This window comes from Leptopilina heterotoma, unplaced genomic scaffold (assembly GCF_015476425.1).
Source record: "Leptopilina heterotoma isolate Lh14 unplaced genomic scaffold, ASM1547642v1 Lhet_31, whole genome shotgun sequence".
NCBI lineage: Eukaryota > Metazoa > Arthropoda > Insecta > Hymenoptera > Figitidae > Leptopilina > Leptopilina heterotoma.
In genome coordinates, this window is record NW_025111011.1 from 868,063 (window position 1) to 888,313 (window position 20,251).

Here is a 20,251-nt window from a genome sequence, read left to right on the forward strand (position 1 = left end):
ATTATTTACAAAAATAATTGAATTCTTGAGAAAAATTTTATTATTAACAAAAAAATTGAATTCTTGAGAAGAATTTTATAAAAATCTTTTTCATTGATTTTTGTAGAAAAATTTTTATGAAAATTCTGTTTTAAATAATTGAGTTCCTATAAAAATATTATTATTTATGAAAATAATAGAATGTCTGCAAAAGAATTTTATAAAAAAATCTTTTTTAATTGATTTTTTTCGAATAATTTTATGAAAATAGTGTTTTAAATAACTGAATTTATTCTTGCAAAACTTTTATTATTTATGAAAATAATTTAATGTTTGCAAAAAATTTTTATAAAACTCTTTTTAAATAATTTAAATTCTTTTGTGAAATTTTGTATTAAAATAACGTAGAATATTGAAAATAATTGAAATTGAAATTAAATCGAAAACTTTTGAAAATAATTAAATCGTTTGAAATGATTTTATTCAAAATTTTTATTTCAACTATTAACGAATTTAAAGTAGTGCAAATTCTCAAAAAAAATTAAATTATTCTCACACTAACATTTTTTTAACTGTAAAAAAGTTTTTAAGGGATAAAATTGTGGTTTAATTTCTCCACTTGAGAACACTAAGATTATCACTAGGTGGCTTTGAATCTGGTTTCGTCAACTGAACTGATATCTAGCGGAGACCTTGGCGTTCGCAGGTGGAGAATACTGATCTCCATATTGAATCTCAAGATATTCTTTAATTCTATAATTATTTATAATCAGACATTGAATCTAGAGAATTTAAAAAATTTTAAATTATAAATTTATTTTAATTTGCTACAAAACTTGTTTTAATCCAAATATATAAGTAAACAACCAAAAACATATATTAGAATTATACCTAAATATTTTAGGTACAATTGAATTAAACGTGATTTTTATTGAATCTATTGAATAAAAATTCTATTGTTGCATCTAAATCAAAACCAAATAAAATAATACCCCACAATTTTCTGCTTCTGTTTGAACCAAATAAAAATTCGACGCAAATAAAAGTTTTCTTTGAACCAAATAAAATTTATTTGAAACAAAATGTTATACGTAATCTCTAAGTCAAATACATCTATCTCTCTTCTGTATGTATAGAAACAAAAGAATATTTTGCAAACTTGAGCGCAATGTAATGAAATTTTTAAGAAATTGCACAAAGTCCCTTAAAATATATATGTATATATACTAAAATACGACAACGCCTAACAGAAATAAATTACTTACATTCTCATTACTTACTCGTCTATTTAATAGCTCCAAGTAATGAAGTAGTAAATTTACCAACTACTTACAAAGTTCTATATTTCTAAATTATAGAGAGTTCTGAAAGCATTCTCAGATCAAAGTTTCAAAAGTTAACAGTTATAACCATTTAAAATACGCACAATAGATGCCATAAAAAATGCACTCTAATATCATAAAACTCAAATATTACGATATTAAAAAAAACAGTACAACAATCCCTCAGGGATATTATATAGAGGAGACCATTAAAAAACTATACATCTAAATTAATATAAATACTCCCATAAGAGGTACCTAATCTACTCGAATAGAAATCCATAAATATAAAATTAATTCCAAAATGAAGAAAACTAATCTTCTTAATTTCCCCCTCTAGGAATTAATTTTAAAGTGTTATGTGAAAACTGTCGAGGGACACATGCATGTAATGCATTCTAAATCTCACTATAACAATCTGGCAGACGCACGGAAGTTGCTACACACATACATATATATATAGGTTGGTACAGCACAGCAGTTCCTTGAAATTACCTACGATTCGACTTCCGGTCCCGGATGCTTCCATATCGCGCTTTTGCCGGACATCTCGAATTTACAATCGGTTTCATCCAATCCACACACGTGTTACACATACAACGCTAAAATTCCCTCTCTTTACTCTCTCTTTGCTGAATTTCAATGAATTTATGCGACTTTTCATCGAATTCGATGACACTTTATAATTATATATGACAAACGTACTTTCTCTCTATATCAGAAAATTAGATTTGGTAAATTTCTTGTTACAAAATACGAAATCACAAAAGAGCCCATTTTTCACAGGGGAAGAATAAATCAACTATTTGTGAAAAGTTAGTCTTATAGGTGTAAATTTTGATTCTATGGAAGAGTGAGAACAAAACTGTTTTGTTTTCTCCTAAAAGTATTTTTGATCCTTCCCACGTCGAAAAATTCCATGGAAAAGTCCCCCTGGAAATTCCAAGAAATTCCCTTAAAGATTCCATGGAAATTCTGCAATTCTTTTATTTTAATATTATTTTAACATTTCTATTATGATTAGAGTTTAATAATAAGTTTTTTTGCAATTTATTTGCAAAACTTGATTGAAATAGGTATTTTGCAAAAAAAATTGCAACAAAGCTTATTATTAGACTCTAATTATAATGGAAATGTTAAAATATTATTAAAATAATAAAATAAAAAACTTGCAGAATTTTCATGGAATCTTCACGGAAATTCCATGGATAACTTCCATGGAATTTTTCGACGTGGGGTCGACCAACGCCGTTTTTCAAGATACACATTTTTTCTGAATCGGAAATAAATTCTAAAAAAGTTATGAGTACCTCTATGTTTCGATAAAAGATCTTATTTTTTAAAAAAAAAAGCTCCAAATTGGTGAAAAAAACCCAAATTTGATAATCGACTCCAAAAATTGTAAAAATAAATTTCACAAGACCAGGACCAGCGTCGTTTTTCAAGATACAATTTTTTTCTGAATCTGAAATAAATTCTAAAAAAGTTCTGAGTACCTCTGTGCTTCGGAAAAAGCTCTTCTTTAATAAAAAAAAAAGCTCCAATTTGATAAAGTAAAGCCCACACTCACAGAAATGATCTATTAAACATAAAACTAATTTCCTTTTAAATCACGTCCTTTAATCGTTAGCAGAAATAGTTTTATTGTAAAAGGAATCTTTTAAATATAAAAAGGATAGAAGTTTAATGGAAAAAAGAAAAACGTTTGAATATAAACTGATTTCTTTTGATTTTTCAATGAAATCTTTTTATGTCAAAAGGATAATTTCACGTGGTTTAACGTTTGTAAACATATCAGAATAATAAAATAAAAAATTTTAATTACTCTTTATGTAATGCAAAGGTAATCTGCACAATTTTTACAATAATTATAAAATATTTCTTTTTAATAGTAAACAAGATAGAATCATTTAATAAATTAAAGGATATAATTTAAAGGAATCTCCTTTTAATAGAAAACTAATTCCTCTTAGACAAATATTAAAGGGAAAATCGGCTTATAGTAAAAGGATTCCTTTTTACTTATATAAATAGACTGTTTTGTGAGTGCAAATTTGATATTCGACTACAAAAATTGTGAAAACAAATTTACAAGACCAGCGTCGCTTTTCAAGATACAATTTTTTTCTGAATCTGAAATAAATTCAAAAAAAAGTTTTGAGTTCCTTTGTGTTTCGGAAAAAGTTCTTCTATAATAAAAAAGCTCCAAATTGATGAAAAAATGCCTAAATATGGCTCGAAAATTAAGAAAAAAAATTGTCAAAATCAGCTTTGATTTTAAGACACAATTTTTTTTTAATAGGAAATAAATCCGAAAAAAGTTCTGAGTACCTCCGTGTTTCGAAAAAGCTCTTCTTTAATAAAAAAAAACTTCTAATTTGATGAAAAAGCCTTAATTTGATAATCACCTCCAAAAATTGTTAAAAAAAAATTGTCAAGACCAGCGTCGCTTTTCAAGACACCATTTTTTTTTTAATCTGAAATAAATTCTAAAAAAGTTCTGAGTACCTCTGTTTCGAAAAAAGATCTTCTTTAATAAAAAAAAAACCTCTAAATTGATGAAAAAAGCCTTAATTTGATATTCGACTACGAAAATTGTGGAAATAAATTTACAAGACCAGCGTCGTTTTTCAAGATACAAATTTTTTTCTGAATCTGAAATAAACTGTAAAAAAGTCCTGAGAATTTCCATGTTTCGGAAAAAGCTCTTCTTTAATAAAAAAGCTTCAAATTGATTTAAAAAGCTCAAATTTGATAATCGCCTCCAAAAATTGTGTTAAAAAAAATTTCCATTATGATTAGAGTCTAATAGAAATGTTAAAATAGTATTAAAAAAATTATTAAATAAAAAAATGCAGAATTTCCATGGAGAAGTTCCATGGAATTTCCAGGGGGTCCTTTCATGGAATTTTTCGACCTGGGTAGTCACACTGGAAAAAAAATTTATTTGATTCAAATAACCGATTACTTGACTATTATCAATTAAGTGTTTACTTGAATCAAATGATTTTCCATTGTGTCAATTAAATGGTATTTGCTTCAAATACTGAAATTATTGGTTCAAATACCATTTAATTGATTTAAATAAAAATTATTTGATTCAAGTAAATATTTATTTGACAATAGACAAGTAATTGGTTATTTGAATCAACACTGAGAAAACAATTTATTTGATCCAAACATATTTTGTTTAAATCAAACTTAAAATATCTTTGTTATACAGTTAAACACATTTAAGTTTAATTCAAACCTATTTTTTGGTTCATTTAAAGAAATAATTATTTTATTCAAACATAAGTTATGGTTGATTTTAAATTTAAAATCTTATTTATATATTTAAATACAAAATATATATATTTAAAATCAACTTTTAAGTTTGACTCAAACATAAAATTTTTGAACATAATTTTTGTTGAAATCAAAACAGAAAATATGTTTCAATTAAACATAATTATTCAAAAATATTATTTGTTTGAATAATTATGTTTAATTCAAACATATTTTCTGTTTTGATTTAAATAAAAATTATGTTTAAAAATTATATGTTTAATTCAAACTTTAAAGTTGATTATAAATAATTTAAAATCAACCATAACTTATGTTTGAATTAAATATATTATCTCTTTAAATGAACCAAAAAATATGTTTCAATTAAACTTAAATATGTTTGACTGTATAGCAAAGATATTTTAAGTATGATTTAAACAAAATATATTTGATTTAAATAAATCGTTTTCTCAGTGTAAGATCACTCAATCTTAAACCTTTAGTTATGAACTTTCACTTCACAAATTGTTTGGAAATCTACCAAAATTTTTACTTGACGGAACTTTTAGCATCGAAGATATTTTCGTTGAGATTAATTACATTCCTTTGAAATACCCATAGAAATAAAATCTGATTTCATCTCAGAATTTATATCCACGAAATCAGTATTACATATAAAGACAGTATAATCAATTCTATGATTGAGAATCAAATTGACATTTTCATAGGGAACAAAAAAAAAGGGACGCTCTCACATCAACTTCAAAATCGAACCCCTTGCGCATCAATTTATCAAGCGTCTCAAGAAATCAAACAGAATCTACATCCCTATAATCCATAATTTGTCATTTTATTTATGACAGCTCCTATATCCAAACATAATCTTTAAGAAATCAAGAATCCAGAGACTTGTTCCAACAATTGAATATATCTGAATCTCGATAATAGTAAAAAAAAAATCGTCGAAAAAAGAAACGACATATCCACCTTTATCATTCAAAAAGTTAAAAGTTTCAATTTCCATCATCATAGAAATCCCCTAGTATCTAGTTTTAGCGTGTTTTGCGCTTTTCTTCTCGATTGAGTCCAACAGGATTTCCTCGGTCGTAAAAAAGATTGGTATCCCTCCTTTGACAAGGGGACTCGTTAATGCAATTCCAAGGCAGCCAATCCGGCACGGCGAGTCGTCGACGCCTCGGGAAAATTTCAAGTCGATTCGTACCTAACTGCAAAAGGATAACGAAGAGGAAGCAAAAAAAGAGAGAAAAGAAAAAAGGAGGGAAGAAAGAGAGCGAAAGATTTCCGTCATTGGGAAAGCGAGTAGAGGATCATAAAGCTTCGAAGAGCCCTTCATGCGTCTCTTCAAGTGCATGCCATGAAAAAAAAAATAGACGATAAAGAAGAAAAGATTACAAAAATCGATTATTAAAGATGCTAACTGTTCGAAAATAAGTCCGATTCTAAAATTCCCCTTCTTTTAATAATTACTTTTACTTACTAATTACTTTTTTCCCCCTTCTTTTTCAGTCATTGGCTTCACAAAATACGAAGGAGAAATTCTCGAATTATCAGGAGTTACTAGACAAGAAATGGGAAACTATCTCTGCATAGCTAGCAATGGCGTACCACCTTCGGTCAGCAAACGTTATTCAGTTCAGGTTCAATGTACGTATACCTTGTTTCAACTGAAACTAGTCCCGAGAAAGTTATGCCTGTTAAATCTAATCTGTAACTACTCAAGGATAATCTCATTGTTTGATTCCAACGAGTCTTTCACAAAATTTTCCTTTCATCTTTTACAAAATTTTTCACTTCAAAAGAGAAGAAAAAAACCTATCTACTATTATTTAAATTGCTTTTTTATTTTATTTATCAACATTCAGGGAGGTCACAAAAATTCTTTTCTTTTTCCCTGACTTTTCTTTGATTTTCGCAAACATAATTTTACCTTATAAAAACAATTCAACAATTTAATGGGAGGGTACAGCGGTATTTTTAACTACATTAAGAAAATAATTTAAATATTCCATAAAATTATTTTTAATAAAACAAGGTTAATATAACGAAAACATTCGGGCAATGATTAAAATATATTTTACTCAAACCTTTCGAAATATAAATAATTTCCACTTCAGGGAGACTATCAAAAAATATACAAGGTTAAAATAATTACAATGAATAATTTAACAAAAAAATGAAATATAATTATCTTCTTAGAAATTAATCAGTCAAATAAACGAAAACATAAAAAAGACTTTCTTTATTCTTTTGACACCCTAACACTGAAAATAGAGAATGAAGTCAAAAAAACTATATTATAAAACATGACGAAATCGACCACTCCGTGTCATCGACTCGGAGTGATCGATTTCCTCATGTTTTATAATAAACTTAATATGACAACGTGATATATTCATTATTTTATAATTTTATATCATAAGAATATTGTAACTATAAATTTTAAATATTCAAAGATTTTAATTTAAACCCTTTTCAAAATTCAATTATTTCTAAAAATTCACGCTATAATGCTTTTAATATTCAATTATAATTTATTACTAAAACTAATTTTTAAAATAATTTTTATTATAAAGAATTCATAATAATTGAATTCTTTCGGCAAATTTAAAAAAAATTGTAAAAATAAATTTATTTTTACAATTTTTAATTTTATTTTTTAATTTATTTTAATTTATTTTTTAATTTTATGCAATTTTCTATCATGTTATTTAAAATTGTATAAAAAATAATTTAAATTCTGCGTTAAGTTTTGTTATTTTTATGAAAATAATTGAATTCTTTCAATGAATTTTAATGAAATTTTTTTTAAAGAATTGAATTCCTGTGAAGAATTTTATTTGCTAAAATAATTGAATTCCGGAGAAAAATATTACGTATTATTTATGAAAATAATTAATTTCTTATGAAGAATTTTATTCAAATTTTTTTTAAATAATTGAAGTTTTCAGAATTTTTTAAAACTTTTAAAAATAATTAAATTACATCTAGAAATTTCATTAAAAAATTGAAAATAATTGAAATCTGATAAAGTATTTTAAAAAAAAATTTTTTTTTAATGGTTGAATTCCTGTGAAAATGTTTATATTTGAAAAGAATTGAATTCTTGGAAAGAATTTTATTAAAATTTCTTAAATAATTGAATTGCTTCAAAGAATTTTTATTTTTTACGAAAATAATTGAATTTATTCGAAAATTTTTACAAACATTTTAGCCAATAATTGTTTTCCTAGGAAGAATGTTGTATTTTACAAAAATAATTGTATTCTAAGAAGAAATTTTATTAAAATTTTTCAAATTTATAAATCATTTTATCAAAATTTTTTTAAATAATTGAATTTTCAAGAAAAATTTTATTATTTATGAAAATAATTTATTTCTAGCGAGGAATTTTATTCAAATTTTTTTAAATAATTTAATTCCCTTAAAAAATGTATTATCTGTGAAAATAATTAAATTCTTAAGAAGAATTGTATTAAAAATTATTGAATTGTATAGGAAAATTTTATTAACTAAATCTTATAAAGAATTTTGTCAAAATTTTTTAATATAATAGAACTTTTAAAATAATTTTATTTAAAATTTTCGAAATAATTGAATTGCTTAGAACTATTTTTTTTTCAATTCTCTGAATATATTTGAATTCTATGGAGAAACTCTATTAAAAAATTAAAAATAATTGAACTGGTGTGAAGAAAAGTATAAAAAATTGGTAAGTAATTGAATTCCTGTTAAATTTTTATTAACATTTTTTTTTGAAAATAATTGTAATTTTGACAAGAATTTTATTAAAATTTTTGAAAATAATTGAATTTCGGAGATGATTTTTATATTATTTATAAAGGTAATTGAAATTTTGACGAGGATTTAAAAATATTTTAGAACATAATTGAAATTATGCGAAGAAGTTCAACACTTTTGAAAATAATTGAATTTCTGTAATCAGTTGTTCTTAAAATTTCTATTTAAATTCATTAAAAATTGATATTTTCTAAACTTTCAAAGTGAAACCTTTGAAGTTCATCTATTTATAAAGATTGTAAATGCAACTCTTTTGAAATCTAATGAATTTTGAAATTTTTAAGTAAAATTATTAATTAAATAATTTATAAGTAATAATTTTGTGATAGTTCTTCAAGAATTAAGTTATTTAAAAAGAAATTATTGTCAGAAATAGAAAAAATTTAAGGGTTTGTATTACAATTCTTGTCAATTTTATAGTTTATAAGGTAAACAAAAAAGACACCAAAATTCAGAATTTTCTTATAAATTATAAAAATTTAATTTTTTCCAGTACTTTTAATAAAAATCCCTGACTTCCCTGACTTGTGGCAACCCTGTAGAAAGTTATTATAGAATGAATAATGAAAATTAAAAAATAATAAAATAAGATAAAAGGAAAAAATCATAAAAAATAATAATTAATAAAAATTTATTTTTTTTTAAAGTAATTTCTTCTGACAAATTCAATGTTCATAAAATACAATCATAAAATACAATCGATACAAAATTATTTTGATTTTTTCAATAAATTTTTATTTTTCTTAAAAATTGATAGCTTTTGAAATCCATGCGTAATTTTGTAGAAAATATGATATGCTTTTGAAGCTATAAAAAAATTACCAAATGAAAAAAATTATTTTTTCTAATTTTTGAAGCATTTTTTTGAAAAAAATTTTTTTTGACCTAGAAATGCTAAAAAATAAAATAATTATTTAATTTTTTTAATTTGAAAATTCATTTGATTATTTTTCTATAACTAAATTCAGATCATAATTATATCATAATGTTTTTGTATTTTTTATTTTTTATACTTAAAAATTACAATCTGAAATTAGATAGAAAAATAAACAAATAAATTTTCAATTAAAAAAATTGAATAATAACGGTACTTTTTAGCATTTTTAGTTTAAAAACAAACTTTTTTCAAAAAAATGCTTCAAAAGTTATAAAAATCAATTTTTCATTCGGCAATTGTTTTGTAGATTCAAACATATTTTCTAGAAAATTACGCAAGGCTTTCAAAGTTTACCAATTTTTAAGAAAAATAAAAATTTAAAGAGGGTCAAAATATTTTCTGACCGATTTTATTTTATTGGATTCCTCTTAAAAAATTACCTTAAAAATAATATAATGGAAAATTTCAATTATTTTCTTGTTTTAATTGAAAATATCGGTGTCCCCTCCCATTAAAAAATTTAAGTTCAATTATAAAAAAAAGTTAATGTTTAGAATTCTGAAAAAATAGTTTTTAAAAATATTTCATATTTTATGTTATAATAAACATAATATTTACAATTTTTTAAAACTTTAATTTAAAATCTTTTTATAATCAACTGATTAATAATTCCCTTGATTATTATCAAAAATTTCAATAAAATTTTTACAAAGTTTAATTATTTTCGATTATTTTTAATAAAATTTCGGAAAATTTGACTTTTTCTTAAAATTTTTAATTATTTTTCAATTAACTCTAGAAAAAAAATGAAAATAATTTGAAAAGCAAATTTTTCAAAAATTTGGATACTTTTCCCAACTTTAATTTTTTAAGGAAATTTTAAATTTAGATTTTTTAAAAATTATAAAATGATTGAAAATTATTCTATATAACTCTCAACATTTAATTATTTTAAATGCAATTTGAATGCATAGATTTAAAGATGTCTTTCCTATTTTATTTTAAAAATAAAATTAATTACTGTAGTCAATTTCCCTCGATTATTTTCAAAAATTTTAATAAAACTCTTAGAAAATTCAATTATTGTTCAAAAAATGTTAGAAAATTGTATTTTTAATATAATTAAAAAAAATTTTATTACTTCAAAAATTATTTAATTACTTGCTTAAACATTCAATTATTTTTAAAAAAACAAAATTTGAAATACTGCAATAAAGTAAAAAACTAATTTTTCAAAATTTTAATTATAACTTTTTGCAACTTTCGCATTTAAAAAAAATTAAATTATTTATCATTTAATAAATTAAAATTCCTCGAAAATTCAATTTTTTAAAAATCTGTAATAGAATTCTAACAAATTAAATTATTTTCCATTCAATTTCACAAAAATCCCATTAATTTGATTAATTAATTCATTCATTATTCATGAAGAATGAAAAGTTTTAAGATGAAAACAAAATTCAAGATGGTTTCAAAGGTTTTTAAATTTTTTCGAAAATATTTTTAAACACTAAAAATCAGAATTTTTGCAGTAATTTTTTTTTAATGTACTTTTGATAAAATTTCTTTGCCATTTTTCTGATTTTGCCGACTAATTTTATTTGCCCTGATTTTACCCTGATTTTCCTGACCTGTGCAACCCTGAAGTTACAGAGAAAAAAAAACTAAATTGAAAATTTAAAATTTTTTAGTTCAACCAGTTATCAAAGTTACAAATCAACTTGTCGCAGCTCCTATAAATAGTGACGTAGTAGTTCAATGTCACGTGGAAGCTTTTCCACAAACTATGAACACATGGTACAGAAACATGAGTAAGTATAATTTATTTTTCAATTCCAATATAAGAATTTTATTTATTTACAATCAAAAATTAAGCTAATCTAATAAAATTTGTTTACCGAGAAAATTATTTAGCCGAATTTTTACACTAGAAAATACAGAAAATAAAATATTGAATTAGATCTCAATAAATAAATAGAGAAATAAAAGACTTAACAGAATAAAAATAATTTGGGTGGAGAATAAAAATTAACTTTGATTTCAAAAGAAGAGGATTTCGCTTAAGAACAAGTGGATTTTTCAAATTAAGAGAAAAAATGTTTTATTAAAGTAATTAAATGGAATTTATTTTAATATATGAACTTTTACTTATTCACCTGCAACTGCGTCAATAATTGCAGAATTAATTAAATATGAATTTTTTGTTGAATTTTTTACAGATAGTTTTTTAAACTTTTTTCTGCAGTCTGCAGTTTTTTTTCTAAAGCTATAGTATTAAAAATGTATATAACTATACACTGCTTTTATTTTAATATCCAATAAATTTTCTCTAACCAAGTGAATTCACTTTCTAATTTTATTTTTTAATTAATATTTTTTTAAAAAGAAATTAATATAATCAGTTAAAATTCAACGAATTTTTCTAAACCAGAAGAATTCTTTTTCTAATTTATATTAAAATTGTTATTTTCATTATTAAATTATTGTTATTATTTGTTCCAAAAAATGTATGACTTTTTAAAAAATTCAATTATTATTTCCTCTTTAACTATTGCATTGCAAAAATATACTTCATGTAAAATAATTCTAAATGAAAAAGCAGAAATATTTTTCAATTTTTGAAAAGGAAAAATTTTTGTAGTTCTTTTTTTTAAAAAAAAGTTAAAATGGAAGAAAATGCAAAATTTTATGACTTTTGAGGAAAATTAGATTACATTAATTCTATTCTCTGCCTATTTTTATTTTCTAATTTAATTTTATTATCTTTATATGAAATGATAAATACTCAAAATTTCAATCACAGGGAATTTGAAATATTTCGAAATAGTTAAATAATACATATATAATATTTCGCATATTATGAAAACTGAATATTGTTTGCATCGTGATTTAGTCGCGCACCGATACAAATTACGCTCAATGGAGACTAAATAATGCGGCACTAATAAACTAAACTATAATTTCAATAAATGTTTCATCTCATATTCCAAAATTGTTGAAATACATAACATTGTTTGGATATATACACTCAAAACCATTAAATAAATCACTTGATTAATTAATAAAAAGAACAAATGATATTTTCTCTATTTATGATGGTTTTCTAAAAAAATATTTCTCTATAAAAATTTCTCCGTAAAAAAATTGTCCTTTTTAATAAATTTAGATTATTTTTTTCTTTTTAATCGACTTAATTTATTCGAGTAACATTTTATTACTCTTAAAAGCTGCGAAAAATTAACTACCGAGAGAGAAAATGAAAGAGAGAGGAGAGGAAGTCATTTTTAAATTTGTTACTGTACTGAGAAAAGAATTCTCTGCTCTTTTGTAGCAGGTGAAAAATTACTTCCGAGCGATAAGTACACGATGACGGAGCACGCTCTGACCGACTATTCTTGGCAAATGAACCTGACAGTTCACAACTTAGAGAAAAAAGACTTTGGAGGGTACATCTGTTCTTCTGTCAACGCTCTTGGTACCGCTGAAGGCATTGTTCGACTTCAAGGTATATTATTTGACTTTTTATTTTCTCCCTCAACATTCGTCTCCTTTTCAAATCAACCGCAACCTCTTTAAATTGCAAAAAATGAAATTTAAAAAATACCCACAATTTTTTTTTTTGTTTCTATTCAAAACCATTTTATTCGAGAACAACTTTTAATCAAGACAAAATGAAATAAATCAAGACAAAATTTAAATAAAATAAGAATGTAGAAAAAAATTTTAAATAAAAAACAATTCTCTTATAATATAGAAGAATTTTTTTAAATTTCTTTTCAATAAAAAATACAATTATTTCAAATAAAAGAAGAATGTAAAAAAACTTTTTTTTAAGAAATTAATAAATAAAAGAAAAGGGTTTTCATTAATAAAAAAGAATTTAAATTTCTTTCCAATAAAAAAATAATTTTTTTCAAAAAAAGAAAATTCTTTTTTTTAATAAAGAATAATGGATTTCTTTTAAACAAAAGCAGGCCTCGGATCATGTTTAACGCACAATAAGTCGTTTTAGTCAATTCTAAGTACAAAAAGGGTTGAAAAAGTCGAATTTTTTCGAAATGTCATTCAGAGTTTTCAAAAAATTTTATTTTCCATTCACTCATGACTTTTTGTTGATTTTCAGAAATTTCTTAATTATTTTTCTTACACCGATAAGTTTAAATCATCTAAATTTTTGTAAAATTCAATTCTTTTCAAATAATTTTTTGATATAGCTTTTCATATTTTTCTTCAAAAATACGATTTTGAAAATTTTTATTAAAACTGTTTAAAACATAATGTTTATTTAAATTTAGAATTGTTAGAAAAATTTTCAATCACCTAATTTTCTCAATGAATTAATTTGAATTTCTAGAAATAATTATTTATTGAAATATTTTAATTAAAAATCTTTGAAAATCTAATTTATTTCAAATTTTGAAATTAAATTATTCAATGATTTAATAATAATTTTGTTAATTAATTATTAAAATACTTATTGCTATTTATTCTTCCACAGGAATTTATTTTTATTTATTTGAACATAAACGGGTTTGATAATAGTAATATATACATGTAATTAATTAATATCCCTAAAACATGATTGTGTAAATTTCTATCTGATATAATATCTACTAAAATTCGTATAAAAATTTTTTTTGATTGCTCGATTAAAATTCCATAAAATTTTCACTAGATTTTATTCATTCCAGTAAAATTCTATAGAATTTTTTTTACTAGGATTTTAATAAAATAAGATGAGCAGATATATATAAATTTTAAATGTTTAATTTAAATTTGGAAAAATCGAAATGTAATCCGAGGCCTGCAAAAGATATTTTTTTTAACAAAAATAAAGTTAAGGGTGGTCACAAGTTTCAGTTTATCAATTTCCCTGACAATTTACTGACATTAAAATTAATTTCCCTGACAAAATTATTTTTACAGGAAAATATGAATGTTTACGGAAAATGAGTAAAATTTATTAATTTCTAAAAATTATAATAAATTATACCCCTTCCCGAATTCAATTAATTTCTACAATTTTCAACTAAACTTCATCTCTGAATGGAATTAATTTAAATTATTTTCCAAAAGTTCTTCTGGAATTCAATTATTTAAATACAAAAACTCAATTTTTATAATAATTGTAACTCTCCATAGTTTTTTAAGCTATTCAGATATAAAATTTTCAAAAAATTATAAGGAAATTCTTACAATTAATTTTTTTTAAATATTTTAAAATAAGAAAATAAGAATGATAATAAGCTTTTCAATCTAGAAAAATTTCCAAACAATTAAAATTTGGTAAAATCTTTTAAAAATAATTTATTTTTGAAAAATATAAATAAAAATGATCAAATTTTTGAAGAATTTTAATTATAAACAGGACCATGATTTCTCAAAAATAAGTCCAAAAAGTAAATTTTCATAAATTTTTATTTACATTGTCAAAAGATAATTGAATCTTAAAAAATTATTAGAAAACAATTCTAATAATTAGTTTTTAAAAATATTTTAATGTAATTTTTCGAAAATAATTGAATTTTTTAAAAGAATTTTTGTATAATCTAAAAAACTAATTAATTTTTTGATGAATTTTAATTAAAAATTTTAAAACTGATTTTTTTCTCCAAAATGTTAAAAATAATTATAAAATTTTATTATTTATATTTGAATTTTTGGAAATATGTAATTGAAAATACTTAAAATATTGAATTTTAAAAAATTAGAAGCTAATTTTCAATAGTTTTTATTTTTAAATTTACATCATTAACATTTTTGATAATTCAATTCTTTTCAAAATTTGCAATGAAAATTCTTCAAAAGTTGTTTTTTAAAAATTGTAACATAATACTTGAACAAAATTAATTATTTTCATTTAAATTGTACAAAATTTCAATTATTCAAAAAGATTTATATTATAGATATACTTGGAAAATTTAATTATCTTAAAAAATTATTCAAAAACAATTTTTGAAAGATTTGTTTATAGTTATTTTTTCGCATTATAAAAATCAAAGTAAGTTGCACTTTTTTTTACTAAAAATTGTCGTATTTTGTTGCAATGTTTGTAAGAAAAGTCGAAAAAGTAGCAAGTTTTGAGAATAAGTTATAAAAAGTCGGAATTTTCTTAATTTCCCTGACAAAAATTTTTTTTCCTGACATTATCCTGACTTTACTGACAAAACATTTGATTCCCTGACATTTCCCTGACTTTACTGACATGTGGCCACCCTGAAAGTTGTTTAAATAAAAAAGAATTTTTTAAAATAAAAAAATCTTCTTCCAGAATTGCATTTGATGCCGAAAACAACGCCAATAACAGTACAAAAACACGTGGAATTAAAACCAAAGAAGAAACCATCAAATCGAGGCAAGACTAGAAAGACAAATCGTTATTCACATCATAATGGTGAATATGAAGAATTCGAATCAGGACTAGGCAACGATGATAATTTTGGAACAACACAAATTATGGCTGGTAGTACACAGGAGGGTCAAAGAACAGAGAGACCTTTGATAGCGCCTTCCATGTCACCACCTTGGGTTATCATGAACACAGCAAACAATAGACAAACTTTCTTATCGCAATTTTTGTTTCTTATTTTACTTCACATGATGACGCTTTAAAATTTATAGAAAAGCAAATTTCCAAACAAAAATTATATACCAAAGAATAAAAAAGAGAAAACAAACACACTGGAATTTTTGTGTCAAACGGAATTTCAAATTGCATATTTATGAATATATATAGAAAATAATGTAATTATGAAACCTCGCATATGATACAAAATCCCTAATATAATAGGTTTCATCGCATGTAAATATCGTCGGATCGAAAATTATATCTAGAAATTAAGGGAGAAAAAAAAATTGTTACATAAATCGTTGAAGCGTGTATAAATGCGCCCTGCTAGAATTACGATTAGAATTTGCGCGATCAGGGATTACTGTCATGTAATTATTGAATAGAAATTGGATAGTAATTATTGAGAATGAAAGAAAGAGAAAAATATGATTCCGAATCAAAGAAGTCTTCCTTTATGTTGAGATATTGAAATCAGTCATAAAAGAGCAGATGTTCCTCAAATTGTTTTTCAACAAAATTTTTTCATTCAAATATAATCAAATTTTTTCACTTTATAACTTTTAGAATTCTCATTCAATTTCTCCTTTGAGAGAAAATATTTTTCATTTTACAAAACATTTTGTAAAATTTCAAATAAATTGAAAATTACAATATTGTAAGTAGAAAACAATTTTTAATTTTTAAATTCAAATAAAAATCTCTCTAAATTTTCATTAGTGAAGTTTAATAATTAATTAGTAGAAATTATTATTTATTAGTTAATTCTAGTAAAAATTTTTATTAATTCAAATTTAGAGAGCTATTATATTATTAATTTCAAAATTTGTGAATTTAAATAAAAGTTCACTACTTGCAAAATTTGTAAAAAATTAAAAACTATTAATTTAAAATTTGTAAATCTAAAAATTTTTAACTTTGGATTAAAAAATATTAGTTTAAAACTTTTAAACTCAAAATTAAACTAAATTTAAAAAGTTGTAATACAAAAAATTTTCATATTTAATAAACTTTCCTTTTACATTATTTCTTCCTCCAAGGGAAGTGAATAAAATTAACTTTAAACCTATTATCGAATTTCCAATATGTAAAAATAAGTAATGTGAACTTTATAATATATTAAAATTTAGGGTAAGTTTTACTCTAAGTCAGGTGTCAACGCTTTAAAACTTTATATATTCGCGCCCTGTTTATTGAATTACCGCGGATACTATATTAAAATCCAGATAAAATATTTTTCTTTAAAAAAAAATGCTAAAAACATTATAAAAGAAAATTTTGTAAATAAGTAGAATATTCTTTACTAAAAGTGAAAAAGAAAATTAAACACAAAAAAACTATGTTTGAAAAGAAAGAACCTAATCTGTGAAAAAAAATTAGATTTTGTAAATAAGTGAAGAGAGAAAGATTAATGAACATTTATCATTAATTGTTAATATGAAAATTTAATGTTAAGTAGTTTCTAGAGTCTGTTCCCGTAAAAACGTTTGGGATTGATTTTAATATATTTGTAAATAAAAAAAATTAATCATTGTGTGTTCCATTCATGATAATGAGATTATTGAATTTCTATAATTAACATAAATTTTTAAATAAAAATCAAAACAAACAAAAAAAATTGAAAAAAAATTTATTACAAATTTTAAGAAATAAATGAACAATCGAAAAAAATTTATTTGATTCAAATAATTAATTAAATATTATATTTTAAATAAATATTACTAGTAACATATATATTAATTACAACAAATATTTTTTGTAACCAATATTAATATTATTTTAAATTTTTAATAAATATTACTTGCAATAACAAATATTATTTTCAACAATTCTTTTTAGAAAATAATTATTATTTGAGCCATGTAAACAATATTTCGAATTCAGAAATTATTGCTACAAATATATTTTATTTAATTAAAAACTAATATTTGCTGCAAATAAATTTTTTTCATTGAACAATTAATTGCTAACTTTGAGCCTCTAATAATTTAAATTAATAAATATAATATAAACGTTTTTTTGCGGAGTCGCGAAAAATACAAAAAATAGGTAAATGTCTATTTTTTTCAAGCAACAGGTGTGAAAATTACAGGTAGCAAGGTAGTTTTGAATTTTTAAACTTTCTTCAATATTTTTAAATTTATAAAAATTAAAATTTTTAGAATATTAATTAAATTCGATCGATTTACTAATCTTGCGATAAATTTCGCTCAAAAAATTTATTATCTTATTAAAAAAAAGAAACCCTTTTTACTTTTATCACTAAATTAAAAAATAATTTATGTATTTAAATTAATTTAAATATACATAAATTTTTTTATATTTTCATGAAAATATTTCTAAGGATCTATAAATAGATTAAAATAAAAATTCTTCAAATATAAAATTTAACAAATTTGATTTCAAAGTGGAGAAATATTTCAATATTTCTGCTTTAAAAAGCACAAAAGGCAATTCAAATAGTTCGGATAAACGTGGTTTTTCTAAATGTACAGGCATTTAAAGAAATATTAAAAATATATCGAATTCCAAATAACTTGATTAATAAAATTAATCAAAACGCAAATTTTTTTTTTAACTACTCATCGATAAATGTAAATAATAATAGTTTTAAAAAAAATGTTAACTTAAAGTTTACATTGAAAAGCAATACTCTAAAATTATTTTCAACAAAAAAAAATCTACTTTTCAAAATAAAGAATATCTTCTACACTTGCAGCGAGAAAATTGTAAAAGAAAATTTTTTTTTGTAGTGAATTCAAAATTACTATATAGCTATAAGAAAATTATCGTCTGTATAAAAAAAAATTTACCAAGATTTTTCTATATAGAAAAAAGAAAACTTAGAATAAAGAAAATGGAAACAATTCCATTTACTCATTTTTCAGCAAATAACTTTTTAAATTTACTTCTGTTGTAAAAGTAAAAAATTATTAGGCATTAAAAAAAAAGACTCAACATCTGTCTTTTATGACTGACCATCATAATTAAAATAGGTACTTGCTCGTTTGCAATAATGCTCGAGTCAGAACTGCGACAATAAATATCATAAACAGACCCCCAACTGTTATTATAAGGAATTTTATTTGACAAGGCGATATTACTTGAAAGAAAAAAAAATCGCCGACCCCTTTTTTAATGTATATTTTTAATCGACTTAAATTCTTTAACAGAAACTTTTTTTTCACTATGAAGATAATAAAATACCAAAAAGATAATTTCTTTTTTCAAAAAGTGTTAAAAAAATATACCTATATTTATATAATTTTAGTCAATTTTTGTGCAATATATAAATATACTTAAAATATACTGTAAATAACTTTATAATGAACGAAAATGAAAAGTATGAATGTTAAAAATAAATATTTTCGTTCCAATTTATTTATTTTATGAAAATGAGATGCATATATATATATCCCACAATTTTTTACACTTGAAAGAGACTATAATGAAGAAAAAATGTATTTTGTTTAAACAATTAGTTACTTGACTAACAAATAAAAAAATATTTATAATAAAATAAATATCCGCACCAAATAATTTTTGTTTACTCCAAAATTATGTGAGTTGAAATTTATTTTTTTTAAATAAGTTTTTATTAATCCAAATAAATTTATTTATTATGTAATTTATTTATTATGTAACATTTTTATTTTGTTATCAATAAAAATTTATTTGTTGTAAAATTTTAATTTTTTTGGAAATACAAATTTATTTGTTGTAAATTTTTTTCTCTTGTCAATAAAAGTTTATTTATTGTAAAATTTTTATTTTCTTGCCAATAAAAATTTATTTTTTGTATAAATTGTTAAATAAATAAATAAATTTTTGTTTTATTGTAAATAAAAATTCATTTGTTACAAAGTAACTATGGATTTATATTAAAAATAAATAAACAGTCAAGTAATTAATTCTTTAAATCAAATAAATTTTTTTAAATATATTTTAATAAAATTTCTATAAGTTTTTTCAACATTAATTCCAAAAGTGATTTAATCAATTAAAATTCTATCAAATTTCGCTATAAATTGACAAAAACTATGGATTTAAATTCCCCCTTATTTTTTGTTTAAAACAATGTGTATTACAAAAAAAGAAACAAAACCGAAATGACAAAAATAATCACATGAAATGTTTTCATTTTCGATTTTCAAAGACGTAAAATATAGATTAATTAAATTTTCTTCAGTTTTTGTTAAACAAAAATTTTAAACAAAAAAATACATTCAGTTGTATCTTAAAGAAAAAATTTTCTATAATTGTAAAAAAAATATGCATCGCAACGACACATATGATCTGCATAGGACCACATTTTACGTATGTACATACACCCGCACACTCTCAAACTGGATCAAAAAAAAAAAAAGGAAAAAAAATCATGTAAATATCAGCCAGTGATGAGTGTTAAAAATTCGTTTA

General features: G+C 22.2%; 1 protein-coding gene across 1 annotated transcript in view; it reads left to right on the forward strand.

Annotated features, from left to right (window-relative positions):
* LOC122504694 (lachesin-like) overlaps window positions 1-16,325 on the forward strand; it is a 280,358-nt gene extending 264,033 nt beyond the window's left edge. The window contains exons 8-11 of the mRNA XM_043615904.1: window positions 6,096-6,233; window positions 10,956-11,075; window positions 12,596-12,769; window positions 15,536-16,325. Of these exons, the coding sequence (XP_043471839.1) occupies window positions 6,096-6,233; window positions 10,956-11,075; window positions 12,596-12,769; window positions 15,536-15,876 (773 nt within the window). The 3' untranslated portion in view covers window positions 15,877-16,325. The remainder of the gene's footprint in view (window positions 1-6,095; window positions 6,234-10,955; window positions 11,076-12,595; window positions 12,770-15,535) is intronic.
* Window positions 16,326-20,251: the final 3,926 nt, after the last annotated feature.